Here is a 19302-nt window from a genome sequence, read left to right on the forward strand (position 1 = left end):
AGTGTTTGTAAATGTTGCACTTATTTACCTTCATGATGTTTGGAAGTTAAGACGATGTATTTGGCACCAGAAGCCTGAAAAATATCTGCCCAGTGGCTCGCATTAAAAAACTTTGCTGTAAATAGTGGTCCGAAATCTTCATATTTGAAATTAGGAGGGTAATTATTTTTCATAAATTGCACATATGTCGGTATCTTTTCCTTTTGCCAATACCACCTAAAGGGAGAAAGAGAAACAACATATAAAGCATACATATAAACATTTGAAATAATTGCCCCAGCTCCCTTTACAAATTCCCCCTTACTCAAATATTACCTAGATTCTTTCTCACTTCCCCATTAGTTTGACTTTGCCTTAAAGAAAGCTTATATAAACTTTCATTTTCCATCTATTCCTCTGAACATTCTAGACTACCCCACCACCTATTTGCTCTTAATTCTTCATGGTTAAATCACAGCATGTAGTATGTATCTTTATATAGTCCTTTGCAACATCAGCCACAGTCTTCAAAAGGAAGATAACATGCATGTTTTATATTCACTAGCAAAGAACAAGTGAAGGTGTTGGCAACAGTAAAATTAAGATGATACTGTTATTTTAATATATTGACTCAGCCTTTAAGGATTACTTGTTATGCATTCATTCTGAGCAAGGCCTTCCTGCCTTTGGACAAGGTTGTGTGAAGCAATGCCTGGCTGTCACCATGTGACCATGAAGGGACAAGTCAACAAGCTGAGGATGACCGAAATAGGTTAGTTCTTTGATTTCATCAATGAGACAACTGCCTCTAAATTTATTGCTGTCTTGGGAAAAAAGAAAAAACAAAACAAACCCCTATTATTACATCATTTATTTAGGTTTCCTGTACCTTGAAATGAAAGTATCCTAATTGATCCATGATGCATTTTTGCATTTTAAATTGAACTACAAAAGAGAAACTGGGACAGGACAGAAAGTTGAACAAGGATAAAGGATTTCTTTTTCTCCCAACAAGGTTTAATTTGAACCTGCATTCTCTACTACAGTCTAGTTACTTTTCAAATTCCATACTAGTAGAGATGAAAAGAGGCACTTACTGTAAACAATCCATCCTTTATATGTGGGCTTGAATTCCCATTAAGGACAGTCAGATATACTTATCTCCACCATTGACTGTCCTGAGTCAAATTAGGGTGCGGAGCAGAGATTTAGAGAAGACACAGAGGGAAATCATAGATAATTAAAGAATCTTTTACAGGGTTGGGGCATCCAGATGGCTCAGCAGGTTAGGTGTCTGGCTCTTAGTTTCATCTTAGGTCATGATCTCAAGATTGTGAGATCAAGCCCTGGGTAGGGCTCCACACACATCACGGAGTCTGCCTCTCTCTTTCCCTCTGCTCCTCCCCCTACTTGTGCACTCTCTCTCTCAAATAAATAAAAGCTTTTTAAAAAAATCTTTCACAGATTTTTTTTCCAGACCATCAGAAATATATTCTAGTTATTTTTTTTTAACACTTTTTTCTTTTCTTGAGAGAGAGAGAGAGAACATGAACAGGGCGGATGGGCTTAGGGAGAAGCAGACTCCGAGCTGAGCAGAAAGCCCGATGTGGAACCGGATCCCAGGACACCAGGATCATGATCTAGTTGAAGGCAGAGGCTTAACCAACTGAGTGAGCCACCTGGCACTCTCTAGTTAGTTTTATATAAGCAGTATCTTTATTGAGGTCAAAATAAACAACCCTGTGTTTAATTGTAGAAAATGAAAAAAACATTGCAAAGAATAATATGACTCAAAACTAGTTATTTTTGGTACAGCACTAGTCTCAACATCAAATCCTCTTCTAGCACCAAATGTATGTTTTATATTCACTAGCAAAGAACAAGTGAAGGTGTTGGCAACAGTAAAATTAAGATGATACCTAATATTCCTGCTTAAACAAAATGATAACATATAATTTATTATATGTTATGAAGGGAAGAAAATCTTGATATGAGGGGAAGAAAATCTGGTTTTGTATCTGGCTAATCTGAAACACTTAAAAATAAATTCAAAGTGCCTTATAGCAGTAAACTTGCAAACAGAGATTTATGAAATCCTGAAGTAAAAATGTCTGGTTATATACAATAGAGGGGAAAGAAAGAGTCCCTTGTTTTACAAGTTGATTTCAAAAGAGTATACGAATAGTACTCCATAGTTTACACAGTTCTTTGACATCAGTTGGCCTAACTTAATTAAAAAAAAAAAAAAAGGTTACTGCTTGCAGATAGTCAATGTCTCAGTAGAAAGTGGTACAATGTATACAAGTAATGTTAATATAATACCTAGTTTATACTCTATTGTATCTACTATACATTGCATATATTAAATTGGATGCGTACTATGTATATAGTATAAAATCAAGTTAAATACTCCTTTATTTTCTTATTTTACACAAGAATATATTATATATGTGTGCATGTTATATATGTATACATTTGTAACATTTCTATCTTGAAGAATTTAATACCTGAAGTATTTAATCGGCAAAGTTATATGAAACAATTAAAAATTGTAAGAGATTACATGTGCATTTTTACATAGATCTCAAGAGAGCCTAAAGAACAATTTTGTGCAGCACTTTTCATATAATAATCTATTAATAGGGAATTTTTTTAGGCTAACATTCTAGAATTTTTTTTAAGTAGGCTCTGGGAACCCAGTGCAGAGCTCAACAGGGGCTTGAAGTTGGCACCAGAGATCAAGGCCCCAGCTGAGATCAGATGCTTAACTGACTAGGCCTCCTTCTAGAACCTTTTTTTAATTCCTACAGCCACACGTGGTAACATCTTGACTTTAAAGAGCCTCGGTGTCCATCGACAGATGAATGGATAAAGAAGCTGTGGTCTATGTATACAATGGAATATTCCTCAGCCATTAGAAATGACAAATACCCACCATTTGCTTCGATGTGGAGGGAACTGGAGGGTATTATGCTGAGTGAAGTAAGTCAATCGGAGAAGGACATTTTATGGTCTCATTCATTTGGGGAATATAAAAAATAGTGAAAGGGACTAAAGGGGAAAGGAGAAAAAATGAGTGGGAAACATCAGAAAGGGAGACAGAACATGAGAGACTCCTAACTCTGGGAAACGAACTAGGGGTGGTGGAAGGGGAGGCGGGTGGGGGTGACTGGGTGACGGGCACTGGAGGGGATGAGCACTGGGTGTTATGCCATATGTTGGCAAATTGAACAATAACTAACTAACTAACTAACTAACTAACTAACTAACTAACTAACCGATGCACGCCCAAGTGAACCTGAGTCAAGCCTCGCCGCTCCTGCCGCGCCCCCCGCACAGCTGGGTTGATTTGGGTCACTGGGCGGCTACAGCGTGGTGACCACAGCGGACCGTGCAGCCGAGGACGCTGGCAGCCTCGAGGCGGGGGAGCCGAGGGGCAGGAGGGGCGGGGGGAGCCGGGGAGGGGGGGGAGCCGGGGAGGAGGGGGGGAGCCGGGGAGCGGGGGGAGCGGGGGGGAGCCGGGGAGCCGGAGGGGAGCGGGGGAGTGGGAGGGGAGCGTGGGGAGGGGGGAAGGGGGGGAGTGGGGGGAAGGGGGGAGCGGGGGAGCCGGGGAGCCGGGGAGCGGGGGGAGCCAGGGAGCGGGGGGGGGGAGCGGGGGGGGAGCGGGGGGAGCCGGGGAGCGGGAGGGGAGCCGGGGAGCGGCGGGGGGAGCGGGGGGAGCCGGGGAGCTGGGGGGCAGCGGGGGGGGGGGAGCGGGGGGAGCCGGGGAGCGGGAGGGGAGCGGGGGGGGAGCGGGGGAGCCGGGGAGCGGCCCGCTCGGGCGGTTCCGCGGCGCCCTGCGCACCTCAGCCCGGGAAGGGCCGCGGCGCGGAGGCCGGGAGCGGGAGCGGGAGCGGGGGGCGGGGGGGGGAGCCCGGCTGCAGCCGGGGCGGGGCGGGGCGGGGGAAGCCCGCGGAGGGGCGCGCTCACCAGAACCACTCGCTCCCGAAACTGGGCACGGAGAACACGCCCCAGTGGACGAAGATGCCGAACTTGGCGCGGTCGAACCAGGCCGGCAGCGGGCGGGCGTCCAGGGACCGCCAAGTGGGGTCGTAGCGCGGCGCGCGGCGGGCGGCGGCGGGCGGCGGCGGGAGCAGCAGCGGCGGGAGCAGCAGCGGCAGCAGCAGCGGCGGGAGCAGCGCGGGGCCGAGCCCGGGGGCCGCCGGGGGCCGCATGTCCGCGCGCCCCGCTCGGCCTCCCAGCGCGTCCTTCCGCGTCTCCGGCGGAGCAGGCCCAGCCGCGGTCACCTGACGGCGCCGTCGGGGCGGAGGAGCCCTCCCGCAGGCGTGGCAGTGGCTGCAGCCCCCGGGGCGCCCGGTGCTCCCCAGCAGGCCCGAGGCCGCTCAGCTCTCCGAGTCGCTCTGTGCGCCCGGGGGGTGCGGGGGACCGAGCTCAGCCTTCTGCAGGAGCGGCACGACCCTGACAGACTGCGGGGGAGCGCAACGCGACCGACCCGGCTCGGCGGAACCCTGGACCCCGAGGCCAAGGCGGGAAACCTGCAGCGGGTCACCCAGGACCTTCCAGCTCATTCTCGGGCCTCTGTATCACCCCCCCCCCCCCCACCGCCACTCGCCCACCAGGCTTCTGGGTGTGTTAGAACTGTGGCTGTCCACCTGGAGGCCTGTCGGGTGAAATCCCAACAGTGTCCGATTCAGGTTGGGAGCCCAGAATCTGCATTTCTAACCGAGTCCTAGAGGACACTGATGTTGCTGGTCCCGGTCACCAAACTCTGAGAATCACTGCGTTAGAAAAACATGACGCTCTCAGGTGAAACCCACCGCATGAATGTTCAAGAAATCTGCAGGCTTGGGAAAAACAGCCAGAAACTTGGAATGATTAATCAAAGGACATCATTAGAAGCTCACCTCTCCCCTTCATAAGTACTTTTAGGGTAAAACCAGAATTCCTTCTGCTCCTGCAAAACCCCTCTCGGCCCTTAATGGACCAGTTCAAATGTCACCTCCTCCCAGCTTTCCGTCACCGCCTTCCCTTCCAAATGTTTTACTACCCAGCATGTGTTCCAATTAACATCTCATTCCAACCAATAACAGGATTCCATTGATGCTTTTGTAGTTAGGACCACACAGATCTTAGTTCCCATTAGGCTGTAGCTTCCTGAGGACAGGGATGGCAACGTTTCTGTAGTTTCTGAATTTAAAGCAGTGCCTGGTATGGAGCAGCCCTTAAAGCATATTTGTTGAAGTCCTTCCATGAAGGACTGGGTTCTAATTATTGAGCTTTATGAAAGAACAAAGAAGGAAATGACACCAACTGTCCTATCTCTCTGCAAAGACATGGGAGCAGCACCCCAGGTAGAAGGGCAGTTCCCCCTCTTGATGCAGTGTTAATGGCTCTCCAGGATCGCAGCTCCACCATAAGGGCCCCCTAACTTCCCAGAGCAAGGGGCTCTCCTGGAAGAGAGGGATCGGGGAATCTGCTGAACATGCACTACCAATTGCAATAGCCTCAGTGATAAATGGGGTGATAATTTTTATTATTCTAGGGGCAGAGGGCAGGATTCCCCAAGATGAGCCACTTTGGCATCAGGATTATCCTAAGCTGAAGGCAATAGAGACCCTATGAGCTCAAGAGAAACGTTTGCCCCTTCCTAAACTAGGGGTCTTTCCCAGAATAAGAGTTACTAGCTGAGGTAAGTTTTATCTGAGTGTATGGCAGGGGTAATAGCCAATTACCAAACATCTGCTCTTCCCGATTGCCCTGTGAACTGCATTCCTTCCCTGTAAAGTCCCAGACCCCCCGCCCCCTTCTCCTTGGTTCAGGATGACATGTAGACCTCATTTTGCCTGACTCTCTTTGGAACTTCCATGCCTGTGTGGATTCTCCTTCTGTATATGATTGAATTTAGTTTTCTCCTGTTGACCTATCCCAAGTCAATCTGATTCTTAGTCTAGCTAGATAGACCTTGAGGGGACAAGAATTCCTGCTTCCTGACAATTGGCATCATCAGCAGGACACTTGAACTTACTGGATGCATCTCATCCCAGTACTGCTGCAGCTGAGAAGTCCTGGGATATCTGTCATACAGCCAGCGGAATATAAGATTATTTACCATGTCAGCCTCCCAGAATCTCTATGAGCCAAGTCCAATGGAACAAGAGTGGTGAGAGTCCTTTTTCTCTTTGTAAATTTAGATTAGCAAGAGAATTGGGTGTTATACTATATGTTGGCAAATTGTTTTCCTTTGTGTCTTTTATGTTGCTTGTCATCTGTGGCTAAGGGACAACTTAGAAGTTAAAGCTGCAAAATTCGTGGGTATGGGCTAAACATTTAAAAGCTGTTAGAGTGCTCACCAGCTCAAGAAGACTCCCGTGGTGAGATATGTTGGTCACAGAATGGGTTAGATTGACACTGGGATACCCACCAACTTCAAGAAAATTTCCATGCCATGAGGTACACTGTAAAGCAACACATATTCCCTGACGACATGGCATATCACTCCTAGGTATTAGTTTGGTTCCAAGAGATCCAAGGCTTAGATAAAGCTATTAGATTTTTTTGTTAGTCTTGTTCTATGTTCTGAGAGTGTGGTTTGTGACAGGTAAGAATTTTCTCTTTGGTTTCCACCATCTGGGTGAAGATGCACTTACCTGGGTGTACCTATTGAGGTGAATCTTGGTGGCCAGTAGAATAAAGGACCTGAGATATCTGTCATACAGCCAGTGGAATATAAGATTGTTTACCATGTCAGCCTCCCAGATCTATGATCCTTTATTCTACTGGCCACCAAGATTCACCTCAATAAGTATCTCTCTCTCTCTCTCTCTGACTGTTCCAGTTTTGGGGGATATTTATCATGAGAGGTTCTAGACCATAGGAACCTTTGTTGTCTCAGCTTTTGTTGCTTGGTAGTGCTGGAAAGTCTCATTCCAGAAGTATTTGTTCGGTGTCAGAGATTAGTGAATCTATGACTGGAGGCATCTCACATTTTCATGGGAGACCAGAAACCCTGTTTTCACTACACTATCCTTACTGCCTATGCAGCAAAGGCCTTTGTTTTTTTAGATTAATTTCAGGAGTAGGCTTTTGGATCATTAGGGCTACTACATCATCTATGCCCTCTCTGGATACTTGAGTCTTTGGGTAAGACATTAAAAGGCTTATTGGTTTGAGTCACTATTAATAGATCCTATTTGCCAATGGCTGGATGATGGATGATGGATCAATTAAATTACTCTCTCTCTATATATATATATGTCTATATATATATATAGAGAGAGAGAGAGAGAGCATGTGAATGGTGGAGGGGGTCAGTTAGAGGGAGAGAGAAACTTAAGCAGGATCCATGCCCAATGTGGAGCCTGACTCAGGGCTCGCCCTCATAATCCTGAGATTATGACCTGAGCTGAAATCAAGAGTCAGACACCTAAGCCACTGAGCCACCTAGGTGTCCCTATATATATATTTTTTATAAAAAGCTCTTAATTGTCTTATTAGTATAACAGCTAGCCTTATAGTCTTATAACGGACTCCCTTGACAAGATAGAAGCGTAGAAATTAAACTTAAGACTCAAAAACAAGTGTCCACATCCAATGTTAATTCCTTTCTTAAAACCCAGCCTCGGAGCACCTGGGTAGCTCTTTTGGTTAAAATCTGACTTCAGGGCAGACCGGGTGGCTCAGCGGTTTAGTGTCGCCTTCAGCCCAGGGTGTGATCCTGGAGACCCAGGATCGAGTCCCACGTTGGGCTCCCTGCATGGAGCCTGCTCCCTCTGCTTGTGTCTCTGCCTCTCTCTCTCTCTGCATCTCTCTGTGTCTCTCATGGATAAATAAATAAAATCTTAAAAAAAAAAAAAAAAAAAAGATCTGACTTTAAGTCATGATCCCAGGGTCCTGGGATTGAGCTCCCTGTTGAGCTTCATGTCATGCTCCTTGCTCAGGGAGGAGTTTGCATGTCCCCCTGCTGCTTGTACACTCTCTCTCTCTCTTTCTCCCTCTCTCTCATAAATAAATAAATAAATAAATAAATAAATAAATAAATAAATAAATAAATAAATAAATAAATTTTTAAAAAATCCAGCTTAACCTGCTTCTTTTAACTTCCCTTTCCTTCAAATTTTACAGAGATTACTCTTGCCTAATCTCTAGGTTCTAAGTATATAGGTTACTCATGAAATGCTGAAAGCCAGAAAATATTTTAACCAAAGCATCCAAGACTGGCAATAAGGTTTGCTTTGCCCCTACCTTCCAGGGCTCTATAATCAGGTTCTGCCTGCTTTAGACATTCCTATACAATGTTACTTGCAGGTTTGACCCAGACCCCCAGCCCTACCCCACCACCACTGCAAAAAAATTTGTGTCCCTTGGGCAGCAGCAGGTCTTTTAAATTATAAAGCCATTTTACCTCATTTTCAAAAGATCCTACTGAATTTAGAAAGTAATCAGAAAGATTATTTGACTATATTCACAATCTTCCCTTCACTGAGGAAATAAATGATCCAAATTTCTCCTAGGCCCTCCTAGAAATGTCTGCAGGAAGACAATATTCAGGCATTAATAGAAGCCTGAATTATGTACCCAGAAAAAAAGGGTTTTATAAAAATGCTTTCTACAGATTTTACAAAGACATAAATCTTTTGGTTCCCATTTTAGTTAAAGTTCTCCTTGATATAAAGAGGCAAATTTAGTTAAAAGATGGGCCAATCCCTTGATATTCAAGCTGTCTGTAGGAACAACTATCCTTATTTTATGAACCTCTACAAAACTAGAAATACAACTCTAGAAACAAGTTAAAGGCCACCTACCTTTACCAATCTCCAAACCTTGCCTGTTCCCCTAGATATTATAAAAAATCAAGTCCTTGGAATAAAATTGTTCTGTACTTTAAATAAATTTTAGATAGCAATTACCCTGAAACTCTAGAAAAAAATTTTTTACATTCTTTCTCTGTTCCTTGGAATTATAAATCTTATCACATCTATGAAATGTTAACAGAGCCCACAATCTCCTGAGACCAAAAAAAAAAAAAAAGAAAAAAAAAGAGAGAGAGAGAGAGAGAGAGAAAGGTATTTAAAATTGGGCCTGTAATATCCTATTCACAAATATTACTAGAAACAAAAATTATGATTTTGTTTATATCTTATTTGTGTATATTATGTGTGCATGTCCATGTATGTGATACGTGTGAGATATCTTCTCTACCTCTGGATGGTATTGCTAAAATTAATTTGTAAAAGAACTTTATTTAGTTGGTTCAAAGGCACACATTTGTAAGGCTTGGACATTCTAAAACTCAGAAAGATAGAAACTAACCCAAATGTTTTTCAAGTTCACATGATCTGGGAAAATATTTGGTATTAAAGCTAATTTAAGATTGCTGGTTCGGGGCAGCCCCAGTGGCTCAGCGGTTTACCACCGCCTTGGGCCCCGGGGGGTGATCCTGGAGACCCAGGTTCAAGTCCCACATCGGGCTCCCTGCATGGAGCCTGCTTCTCCCTCTGCCTGTGTCTCTGCCTCCTCTCTCTCTCTCTGTGTGTGTGTGTGTGTGTGTCCCTCTCATGAATAAATAAAATCTTAAAAAAAAAGATTGCTGGTTCAATTAAAATAGACCTATCTTTAGAATTATCAGCAGTAAATATAAAACTTTTATTCTGCTTGTGTTTTCTAAAAGTTACATAAGTTCATGATATCTCTATGCAAAATTCATCAAAAAAAACAACCTTTGAATACTGATTGACTTTGTCTAATGCCTCGTGAAGTGTTGTGGACGGTCTAAGCATAATTAAGAACAAGTAAATTAAAATAGATATAAATAAGATAAAATAATGAATATATGTTTACTTTTATCTTATAAAGAAACTAAAGACAAATTTAGGTCTGTTAGTAAACATGTTTTATGCTTTATTGAAAGATTGTACTTCTGGGCCACCAGGTGGCTCAGTCAGTTGGGCATTTGACTCTTCATCTCTGCTCAGGTCTTAAAATCATGGTGGTGAGTTTGAGCCCCTCAATGGGCTCCATGCTGGGAGTGGAGCCTACTTAAAAAAAAAAAAAAAGGATGGAAGGAAGGAAGGAAGGAAAGAAACTAAGATTGTACTATGAAAAACACTTTTCTAAAGATATGAAATATATTAATAAATTTGACAGTCTAAAGTATTCTTATGTAACAGGTTCACAACTGCTTATTAGTTTTCAGGAGCAATTAAGGTTGCTAAGCATTAAGAATTCTCTAAATACAGTAAAGACTACTAGAAATAATAAGGGAAACAACTATGTAAGAAAAGTAAGATACATGCTTTTGGTAAGAAAAAGTATAAAGAATAAAAATAAAAAATAAATTAAAAAAAGAATAAAAATATATATTTGTTGAAGGGAAAAAATAGTTTTGTCTAAAGTAAGGCTGGTTATTTAAAGAGGGAAATTTTAGGACAAAATCTAAATGTGTGAAAAAAAAGTTGTAGAAGATATATGGAAAAGAATCCTTGGAAAGAAATTTCATGTGTGCTCAGTACTGGCTAAGCCTAGAATAGTTTAAATGAGTAAATGAGTTTTAATATCAAAAGTACATTGGTGCAAAGTTTTTGTTTTCTCTTTGTTAAAAAGTACAAAGTTCTCTAGACCCATTGGCCTGGTCTTCTTAAGAAATTGTAAACAAAAATTTTTCTTTACTTTTTGTTTGCCTAAAAACAATGACTGTTTGCCAGATAATTTCCTATGTTTATCAACTCTATGATTTCTTAGGAAAATTAGTCCTAATGTTAAAGAAACTAAATTTTGTTCACAACTATGTGACTTTCTGCATTTACCTTTGAAATCTTTCCTTGTCACTTTGGTTAAATAGGTAATTATTGTTTCATAATGACCTATAATCCTATTTAATCAAATGTTCAAATCTTTTGATTTTTTTTACATACTTCCTAAAATCAAATTCTAAAATGAAGTCTGTTGACCACATCTAGCTGAAACTTTCTAGCGAGCTCCTGAGACATTCAAAAGAAATTTTTTTATGAGGAATTAAATTAATGAGGCTTATTTGCTGTGTTAAATTACATGGGAAACATTGTCAAATAAGTGATATTAAACTCTCTTACATAATATTTATATACATACATTTTTAAAATAAGTTTGTAAAAATTATGTGGAACACCTAGAAATCTGATGTCCAGATTTGTCATTATCTCAAAGTGCTAAATGTCACAAAAATAACCAAATTTCTATGTCAACTGCATTGTAATGAACTCTAATCAGATCTTTAACCATGGCGATTTTTAAGTATTTTATCATTTATAGACTTTTATATACTTTATTCAAATGCTTTTATAAAAGTTTCCTGCAAATGTGCTTCATCTTCAATGAGACTCATGAAAAGAAAACAAAACTGAATACATGATTCTGATGATCTTAGATGAAACTGAACTAGTTAAAAATTTCCAGAACTAGTAGAAAAACTGGATTCAATCAGAACAAATTGAATCAGAATTAATAACATGGAGGGGACCAAATACAATGAGGAAGATAACTGTATGTTTCATGACTTCTTATTTGAAACATTGTTGACATTTTTTAAACTGTTTTGTTTTTTCCAGATTTAAGAGAACTTTACCTCTTACGCTGACTTACAGCAATTTGATGAAATATACCTTTGTGAACAAATTGAAACATTTATCTTTTCTCCCTACCTGAACCCTCCAAAATTCAGAAACTCTCACTGAATATTCTTATGTTTTGGTGATACTGTATTTATTTAAGTCCAATAGGAATCTGTTCTCCTTATGACAGGATATAATTAGAAACATTGGTTATATTACCAAAGCTTTGACCGGAATGTCATATTTAGAGAGACATGCATGGACTCAGATGTGACCCAATAGCTTTAGGTAACTAACATTGACTTTGTGAAGCCAATAAAGCCTCTTGGAAATATCAGTCTAATACTTCGCTTACAGAGTTCCCAGCAGCCTTACCAGGTGAGTACAGAAGATTGCTTCCTGGCACACGCAAGAATCTCATGATATTAGGGGGAACCTGAGAAGAAAGGAATTCACCCAAATTCATAGGTATTGCAGACAAAGTCTCATAGCAAGTGTTTGGCTTGGCTTCTGGTCTCAAAAGACTAGTAACAGTTCAATATAGAGATCTAATGAAAAGTTCCAGCAAAGCAGGCCTTAAAGAGTCTATATGGTCAACCATTATTCTTGCTGCTCTTATGTAAATAATCAGGCCAAGATTTTTTTTTTTATATAAACTTACTTTATAAACAAATTAGTGTCAGTTTAGTTATTTTTGGTTAAAAAAAAGAGTGATAATGGAGAAAAATATGTTTCAATAACACATGCTTGTAGCTATTAGATTTTAATGTTATTTATTATAAGCTGGACTAGATCCTAATTTCTTTGTCTCCTCTCATGCCTGGCCACAACTCTCCAAACTAGCATTTTGATTTTTCTCCACCTTTCTGACTTGGAATCATTTGAGAACTAACACTGCCCTACAAACTAAATATAAACAACTTGATGTAAACTTCGTCAAGTTTGAGAAATTACTGCATCTCACGAATACAGAAGATGTGTGGTTGCTCAGCAGGCCAAAGAGCATTAGAGACATTTGAACTATAAACCAGGAGGGTCTGTCAGATGGCCACTACCTAAAGATGCCGTCACTCTACCTAAAGATACTTGAATCTGACATTTAAAAGTCTTCTCAACTGGCTATCCTCAGAATTCAGAAACTGGCTTAACACTTGAACTAATCATTAGCCATTGTTTTTCGCTTGTGTCCATAGCAATGCCTCTTACTTCATATCTGATTATTTGAACCATAGGCCTAACTTGGAGAATACACCTGAAATGAGTTTGACTGTTATTGTCAAGACGAACAGACTGGTTCAGTGAGATGAAACAACCTCCCAGCTCAAATTTTAACATGTGAAACCAGTTCCCTCAAAGGAGGGAACTGTAGAGGCCCTGGGCCAGAAGGCCCCAGGATGGGCTACTTTGGTATGAAGATTATTCCGAGCTGAATAATCAGCCCCTCCCTTAACTACCTAGAAGAATCTAAATTGAAAGACTGCTGTCTCTGAGCTCCCTGCTGCCATGAGCTTCCTTAAAAGTTTCCTGCAGCCTGGGTTGGCTGGGGGGCTTTAGCAGCAGCAATTGGGTCCTACAGTTATGCTGCACAGGCAGGACCTCTGCGCCAGCACCCTCTATATGCCCAAAGCTGCATGTCCTGGTTAGTCAGCTCTGGATGAGGGTTCTTAGTAGAATACTCCACCATGAGTTTGCATGCGGTATCCAGGGACCTAAATGCCTGTCCACAAGAGTATTTGTGTGTTAGGGTAAATGCCACATTTGGAGAAGATTTTTAGAAATCTGCTGCTGATGAAAAGGAAGACAGTGATGAGGGCCTTGAACCTATTGGTAAATTTAGATTTTTTCCTCACAATAAACCAGCACCGCGGGCAGCATTTACTGCAGTGTATGAATGCCAGGCTTTGCGTCCAGATCTGTGGACAAAGAATCAGATGACTATGATAAAGAAGTATAGAATGTAGAAGCACAGGAACAGGGGCAGGGGACATCCCTACATTTTATACATGAAGGATTATCCCATTTAACAATGGAAAGCCAAGCCACATTGGAGAGATGAGAAGGAAGGCTTTCTCCATCTGTGGGCGGCCAACATAACATGGCTGGAGTGTGGACAAAAGATACAGTAAGAGATAAAGAAGATTGGATGGAAGTGGATACTATATCAACAGTTGCCGGCAAGTTTGAAGATGCAGATGTTGATCACTGAAAATGATGTATGCCACTTTGGAATTCTTTAAAAGCAAAGGAGAGAATTTTGTGCCTCTTCAACTATGGAGTGGGTATTGATGAAAGTCTTTTTCCTTCTCCAAAAGGTATCTGAACCAGTTCTTTTTCTGAGAGAGACTATACTGAGACAAGTTGTAACCAGCAGAGTCTATGACCATTGTTTTGAAGATTAATTTTTATTATTTAATTTTTTTATATGATATCCACCCCCAACATGGTGCTCAAACTCAACCCTAGGATCAAGAGTCGCATGCTTTACCAACTGAGCCAACCAGGTGCCCTGTGGCCTTCATTTTAAAAGGCACATTAGCAGGACACCTGGGTGGCTCAGTCGGTTAAGTGTCTGCCTTCAGCTCAGCTCATGATTCCAGGGTCCTGGGATCGAGCCCTACACTGGGCTCTCTGCGCAGCAGGGAGCCTGCTTCTCCCTTTCTCTCTGCCTTCTCCTTATGTTCTCTGTCAAAAAAGTAAACAAAGCCTTTAAAAAAAAATTTAATGGTGCATTAACTTAACCAAGAATGTATTTGTAGTTTGCCATTTACCCCCCAAGACTTTCTGTGTATGAGTACCCTCTGAGTAGGCCTAGAACTCCTGCCTTTACTATATGCATCATCTTTAGTGGGCTGACGTGATGAGAGTGCACAGGTATTTAAAAGTATAGGTCACTGGTTGGAGAGGCGAGAGGCTCAGTCTAAAATATACCCCTTAAAATATAAAGGCCTAAGGATACCCTTTCCCTTTAAAAAGAAAGACAGAGATCCTGGCCTCTGCTCATTCTCCTCAGGGGTAAGATCTTTTTACTAACTTGAGACCCAGATTAATTCACTCGGGCATGTGTAGGGAACTTGCTGAGAACCATCCTAGCTACACAAACGACTACTAACACAGGTGCTTCCCACTAGCTTTTGCTCTTTCCACCATGTTTCACCAGTCTGTTTCATTATAACCTCTTAGATGATAGCCTTGAATTTCTAAACTCTTAGGTCAATTTCTGTAAAGAACTAGTGAAATTGAGATGAAGTCCTCAAAGTACTCAGATGATAAGTGTTTTGTCTTTGTAACAGTTTCACTAATAAATTTAGGGTTTCTATCAAAAAAATATAAATCCGGGGTTTTTTTTAGATTAAGAGTTATTACTGGAGATACATGTTATATGAATGACCCAACTGTATGCCAAGGCAAACATCTAATTACAGAATCTATGCTTGCCTTCTTCTTGTCCTGTGGATTGCCCCACACGCTGTTGAATCCCTAGGCCTCTATCCTATTTCTTAGCTTAGAGCGGCATGTCCCTCATTTTACCTTTCTGTCTTTGAATCTCTCATGTATGTAGGGTTCCTGTACATACAAAATTAAATTAGATTTCCTCTAGTCAATGTGTCTCCTGGCAATTTAATTCTTAAACCAGCCAGAAGAAGCTTCCTAGGGTAAAGGAAAAATTTTCCTTGCAAACAGTTTTGAAATCTCAGAGGTGACAGCAAGCCCTCTTGTGCAACCATAGACCCCAACAGTTAAAGCCAGAAATAGACAAGACTACTTAACTCCGGCACTAACCGAAACCCATTGTGCTTATTTCTCATTGCACTTTCTGAAGGCATTGAAGAAGACAATTTCCAACCACCAGACCAGAAAAGTCCTGATAGCAATGGAATGCCTAAAAGACTATACCCCACACATTCCCTTCCCTGCCCATGATCATGGACTGAACACATACCGAGCCCTATCCATGATCACTGAACTCTCTGCCTGCTGTCTTGCATGTACCCTCCCCAACCTTTTTTTTTTATAAGACCCTAGGTGTCCCTCTTGGTAGAGAGGTGAGTTGTTAAGGCTTGTGCCTACCATAGCTGCTGGCACCCGAAATAAACTTCTCCCTTTCTCTTTTCCAAACCCTCATCTCTAGTGGCTTCTCTTGTGTTAAATGTATCTGAATTTGTTCAGCAACAATGTTCACAGTCCCAGTCTGAAGCTGTGCTTTGGATTTGTCCAGCCCTCCCAGGATTCCCGATGGAGCAGTGAGCCCCCCCACCGCCAGCAGCAGGCCAGGGCTTCCCCACTCCTTTCCTGGCTTAGTGGCTATGATAGATAACCTGTAACAAAGGGGCAGTAGACACAGCAGTAGTGACAATGCAGCAGTGGGGCTCTGTTTGTTTACTCATTAAACAGCATCTGCCCGTTGAACCACACATTTTGAAAGTTTCCATCTTCCAAACAAATTGCTTTTATCATGTAATAAATTATTTACATTTCCATGTATTTCAGTTAAAGAATGCTAATGAGATTTTCTGATCTGCATAAATGTCACTTGGGTCATATATTATTTCACTGAAAGGCAAATACTTTCTTTTAGTTAGTAAATACAACTTTATCATAAAAGTCCAATATCTGTAGGAATTACTGAAAATGGGTGAAAGGCTTTTGTTTGTACCCTTGAGGAAACATCAGAATCCTAGGATCCTAGGATACCAGAACCACTGATCCAGGATTTGGAATAAATAGGAAATAGATTTATTTCAAAACTTAGAGGGAGAAGAGATTCTACTTAAACAATACGTGTTAAATAACTATGTGAAAACTATGAAATATTTTAAAACATGATCACTTAAGGAGAGACCTGCATGGAGTAGATTGCACTTTACATTTTATAAGATTAGCTTTACAAAGCTACAGTCTTTTGCACATAAACCTGCTCTTAATTGAGCAGGAGAATATGCCTGCACCAAGGCTTGTTGGAAAGAAACAGATCCAAAATGGAGTCATTTATGTTAAGCTGCACCAACACTTAATATCTAACTTAACTACAATTTCTGCCTCTCCCAGGAGTGGAATTTTAAACCAATCAGTCTAGAATTTTCTGATCAATGCTAGCAAGGTCACCTGAATGATAAGATCCCTTGCCACAACCCCTAAGATAAAGTAAGTTTTATTTAAATTCTAGTTAGTTAACATGTAGTGTAATATTGGTTTCACGAGTAGAATTTAGTGATTCATCACTTACATATAACAACCACTGTTTATCACAAGTGCCCTTTTTAAAGTCCATCACCCACTTAGCCCATCCCACCTACCTCCCTCCATCAACCCTCAGTTTGTTCTCTATAGTTAAAAGTCTTTTATGGCTTACCTTCCTCTTTTTTTTCTCCCACCTCCTCAAATTTTTGTTCTTTATCAGGCTTAAACTATGTATTTAAAGGTTTTGATAGAGGATCCAGATAACTGAGACAACAGGTTTCCAGGTGCATATGGCTCAATTGCAAGGCATTTTGGGGGGCCTTGGGTCTCAGTGGGGAACACTGTCAAAAGAGCCCTGATGGCATCCTGTTTGTCTGAGGTCACCTTGGAGTACCAGACCAAGTAGAAGGACAAAGTCTTTGCCCCTATAGCAAATACCTGTGCTTCACTGTGGAGTCACAACTGCCAGCAACCACATGCTAGACAGCTGGCAAGTACACCCGGTGCTTACAGTGGTCACTGCTCCTGAACTCCCAGGTGGGAGAAGGCAGGAGGCCAGCCATGGCTGGCTTCTTCGTTGCTGCCAGAGGAAGTAGTCATGCTGTTGATACCTTCAGAGATAGCATTACTTGTGAAGGGCAGAGCTGATGTCTACATGAGGCTCACAGGACACAATCTGGATCTTCATGTGAGAGTTGGGTGACCGCCACCAACTAGTCTCAGCAGTTCCCAGAAGTTTTCTTGCACTAAAATTGCAATAGGTGACTAATGTCAGTCTCCTGTGACCCTCTCAAGTGACCTCAGGGAGAAAACAAAAACAAAAACTGGAAAGCCAGTTAAGTGGAGGCATGCAGGCAATGGTTTTGAACAATCAGATATGATAGAAACATAACATTAAGATGACCTAGAGGTCATTCATGTGTCTGTATGGAAATCAGTAACCTTAATTTTTACAACCAAAGAAATTATACCTTGTGATGTGCAATTATATTTTGGAGGACTGTTTGTAAGCATGTATCTCACTTTATCTTTTGCATATAATCTCCTGTAAGCAAACAGACTTCAGAGCAGCTCTTCAGAGCAATCTGAAAGGCTCTCTCCCCAGCTACTGTCCTCAGTAAGACAATGAATAAAGAATTTACTAACCTAATTGAGGGTTGGCTTTCCCCCCCACACACTGGCACTTCCAAAGTAGACAAGGAAAGAAGTGAAACTTTTGCCTCACAGCTAATGTCAACAGTCTTTCTCTGGAAATGAAGAAGAAAAGTGTGCAGAACAAACTGAACCCACTCCATTCTTTATATGGTAAGTAAACCAGCTTCACAATAGAGAGAGCATAAGACATGAGGGAAATAAAATCTTGCCTTTTTCTGACATGGAGGCAGGAGGTGAAGGGAGGAAGCCGAAGGGTTCATAAGAGGCAGGACGACAGCATAGGCCAGAGTCAAGAGCACAGATTCTGCGGCCAGGCCAGCAGGACTCCTATACCAGCTCCACCTTTACCACAGGGCTGTGTGATTGTGGGTGAGTCATTCAACCTCTCTGTGCCTCACACTTCTTAGATGTGAATGATAGCAGTAGGTCTTCCTTATAGGTTGTTGCATTAAACCTCATCTAATTATAGACTAGTATTATTATATGTGTTAGATAAATTGGGGGGAGCTAAGGGAAATTTTCTTTCTTTCTTTCTTTCTTTCTTTCTTTCTTTCTTTCTTTCTTTCTTTCTTTCTTTCTTCCTTCCTTCCTTCCTTCCTTCCTTCCTTCTTTCTTTTCTTTTCTTTTCCTTTTCTTTTCTTTTTCTTTCTTTCTTCTTCTTTTCTTCTTTCTTCTTTCTTTCAGAGCAATAGAGAGAGAAAGCTCCTGTACATGAATGGAGAGGAGGGGCTGAGAGAGAGGGAGAGAGAGAATCCCAAGCAGGTTCTGCACTCAGTGTGGAACCTGACCCCAGTCAATACCATAACCCTGAGATCGTGACCTAAGTTGAAATCAAGAGTTGGATGCTCAACCAACTGAGCCACCCAGGCACCCTGGAAGAGGCATTTCTGTCTTGCTTCCTACATGGGACTCTAGAGGGAGTGTCTTAGGCTGATTTAACTAGACAATTTTTACCTAGGTAATTTTAACTAGGTGGAGCCATGTTGTAAGGCAGACAGAGAGGCTACTTTTTAACTTTCCTGGGTGACCTTGATACTTGATTGATACAAAAAGGACCCAGAAGTAGCTAAGAACTTCACCGGAAGTCTGGCCTGAGTGCTTCCCTGTGGCCAGGTCTCTATGCCAAGGATGTGGGGTTTGTAGCCATAGCTCAGAGGACTCTAGCTTACCAGTTAAAACAGAGGTGAGTCCAAAAGAGGCCAGATCATGAATTATAGCAGCTGCAGGCTTCATCTGGGAACACCAACAGGACAAGCGTTGGCACCACTGGAATCAAAAGAAGTAGAGGTACCATGACCTTTAGTAGTATCTGAAGGACAACCTGTAAGCCTCCCTGCCCCCAACCCCTTGCCTCCCAAAGGAGAAGCAGGGGAGAGGGAAGCATCTGAGACTCCGGGTACTTTAA

General features: G+C 41.9%; 1 protein-coding gene and 1 pseudogene across 1 annotated transcript in view; one reads left to right on the forward strand and one right to left on the reverse strand.

The window, feature by feature from the left end:
- Positions 1-4350, reverse strand: part of FUCA2 (alpha-L-fucosidase 2) — an 18051-nt gene extending 13701 nt beyond the window's left edge. Inside the window, exons 1-2 of the mRNA XM_072826224.1 lie at positions 3949-4350; positions 29-216 (exon numbers count right to left, since the gene is read on the reverse strand). Of these exons, the coding sequence (XP_072682325.1) occupies positions 29-216; positions 3949-4193 (433 nt within the window). The 5' untranslated portion in view covers positions 4194-4350. The remainder of the gene's footprint in view (positions 1-28; positions 217-3948) is intronic.
- Positions 4204-18365, forward strand: LOC140633536 (methylosome subunit pICln-like; annotated as a pseudogene).
- The last annotated feature ends 937 nt before the right edge of the window (positions 18366-19302 follow it).

Source organism: Canis lupus, chromosome 1 (genome assembly GCF_048164855.1).
Source record: "Canis lupus baileyi chromosome 1, mCanLup2.hap1, whole genome shotgun sequence".
Classification (NCBI taxonomy): Eukaryota; Metazoa; Chordata; class Mammalia; order Carnivora; family Canidae; genus Canis; species Canis lupus.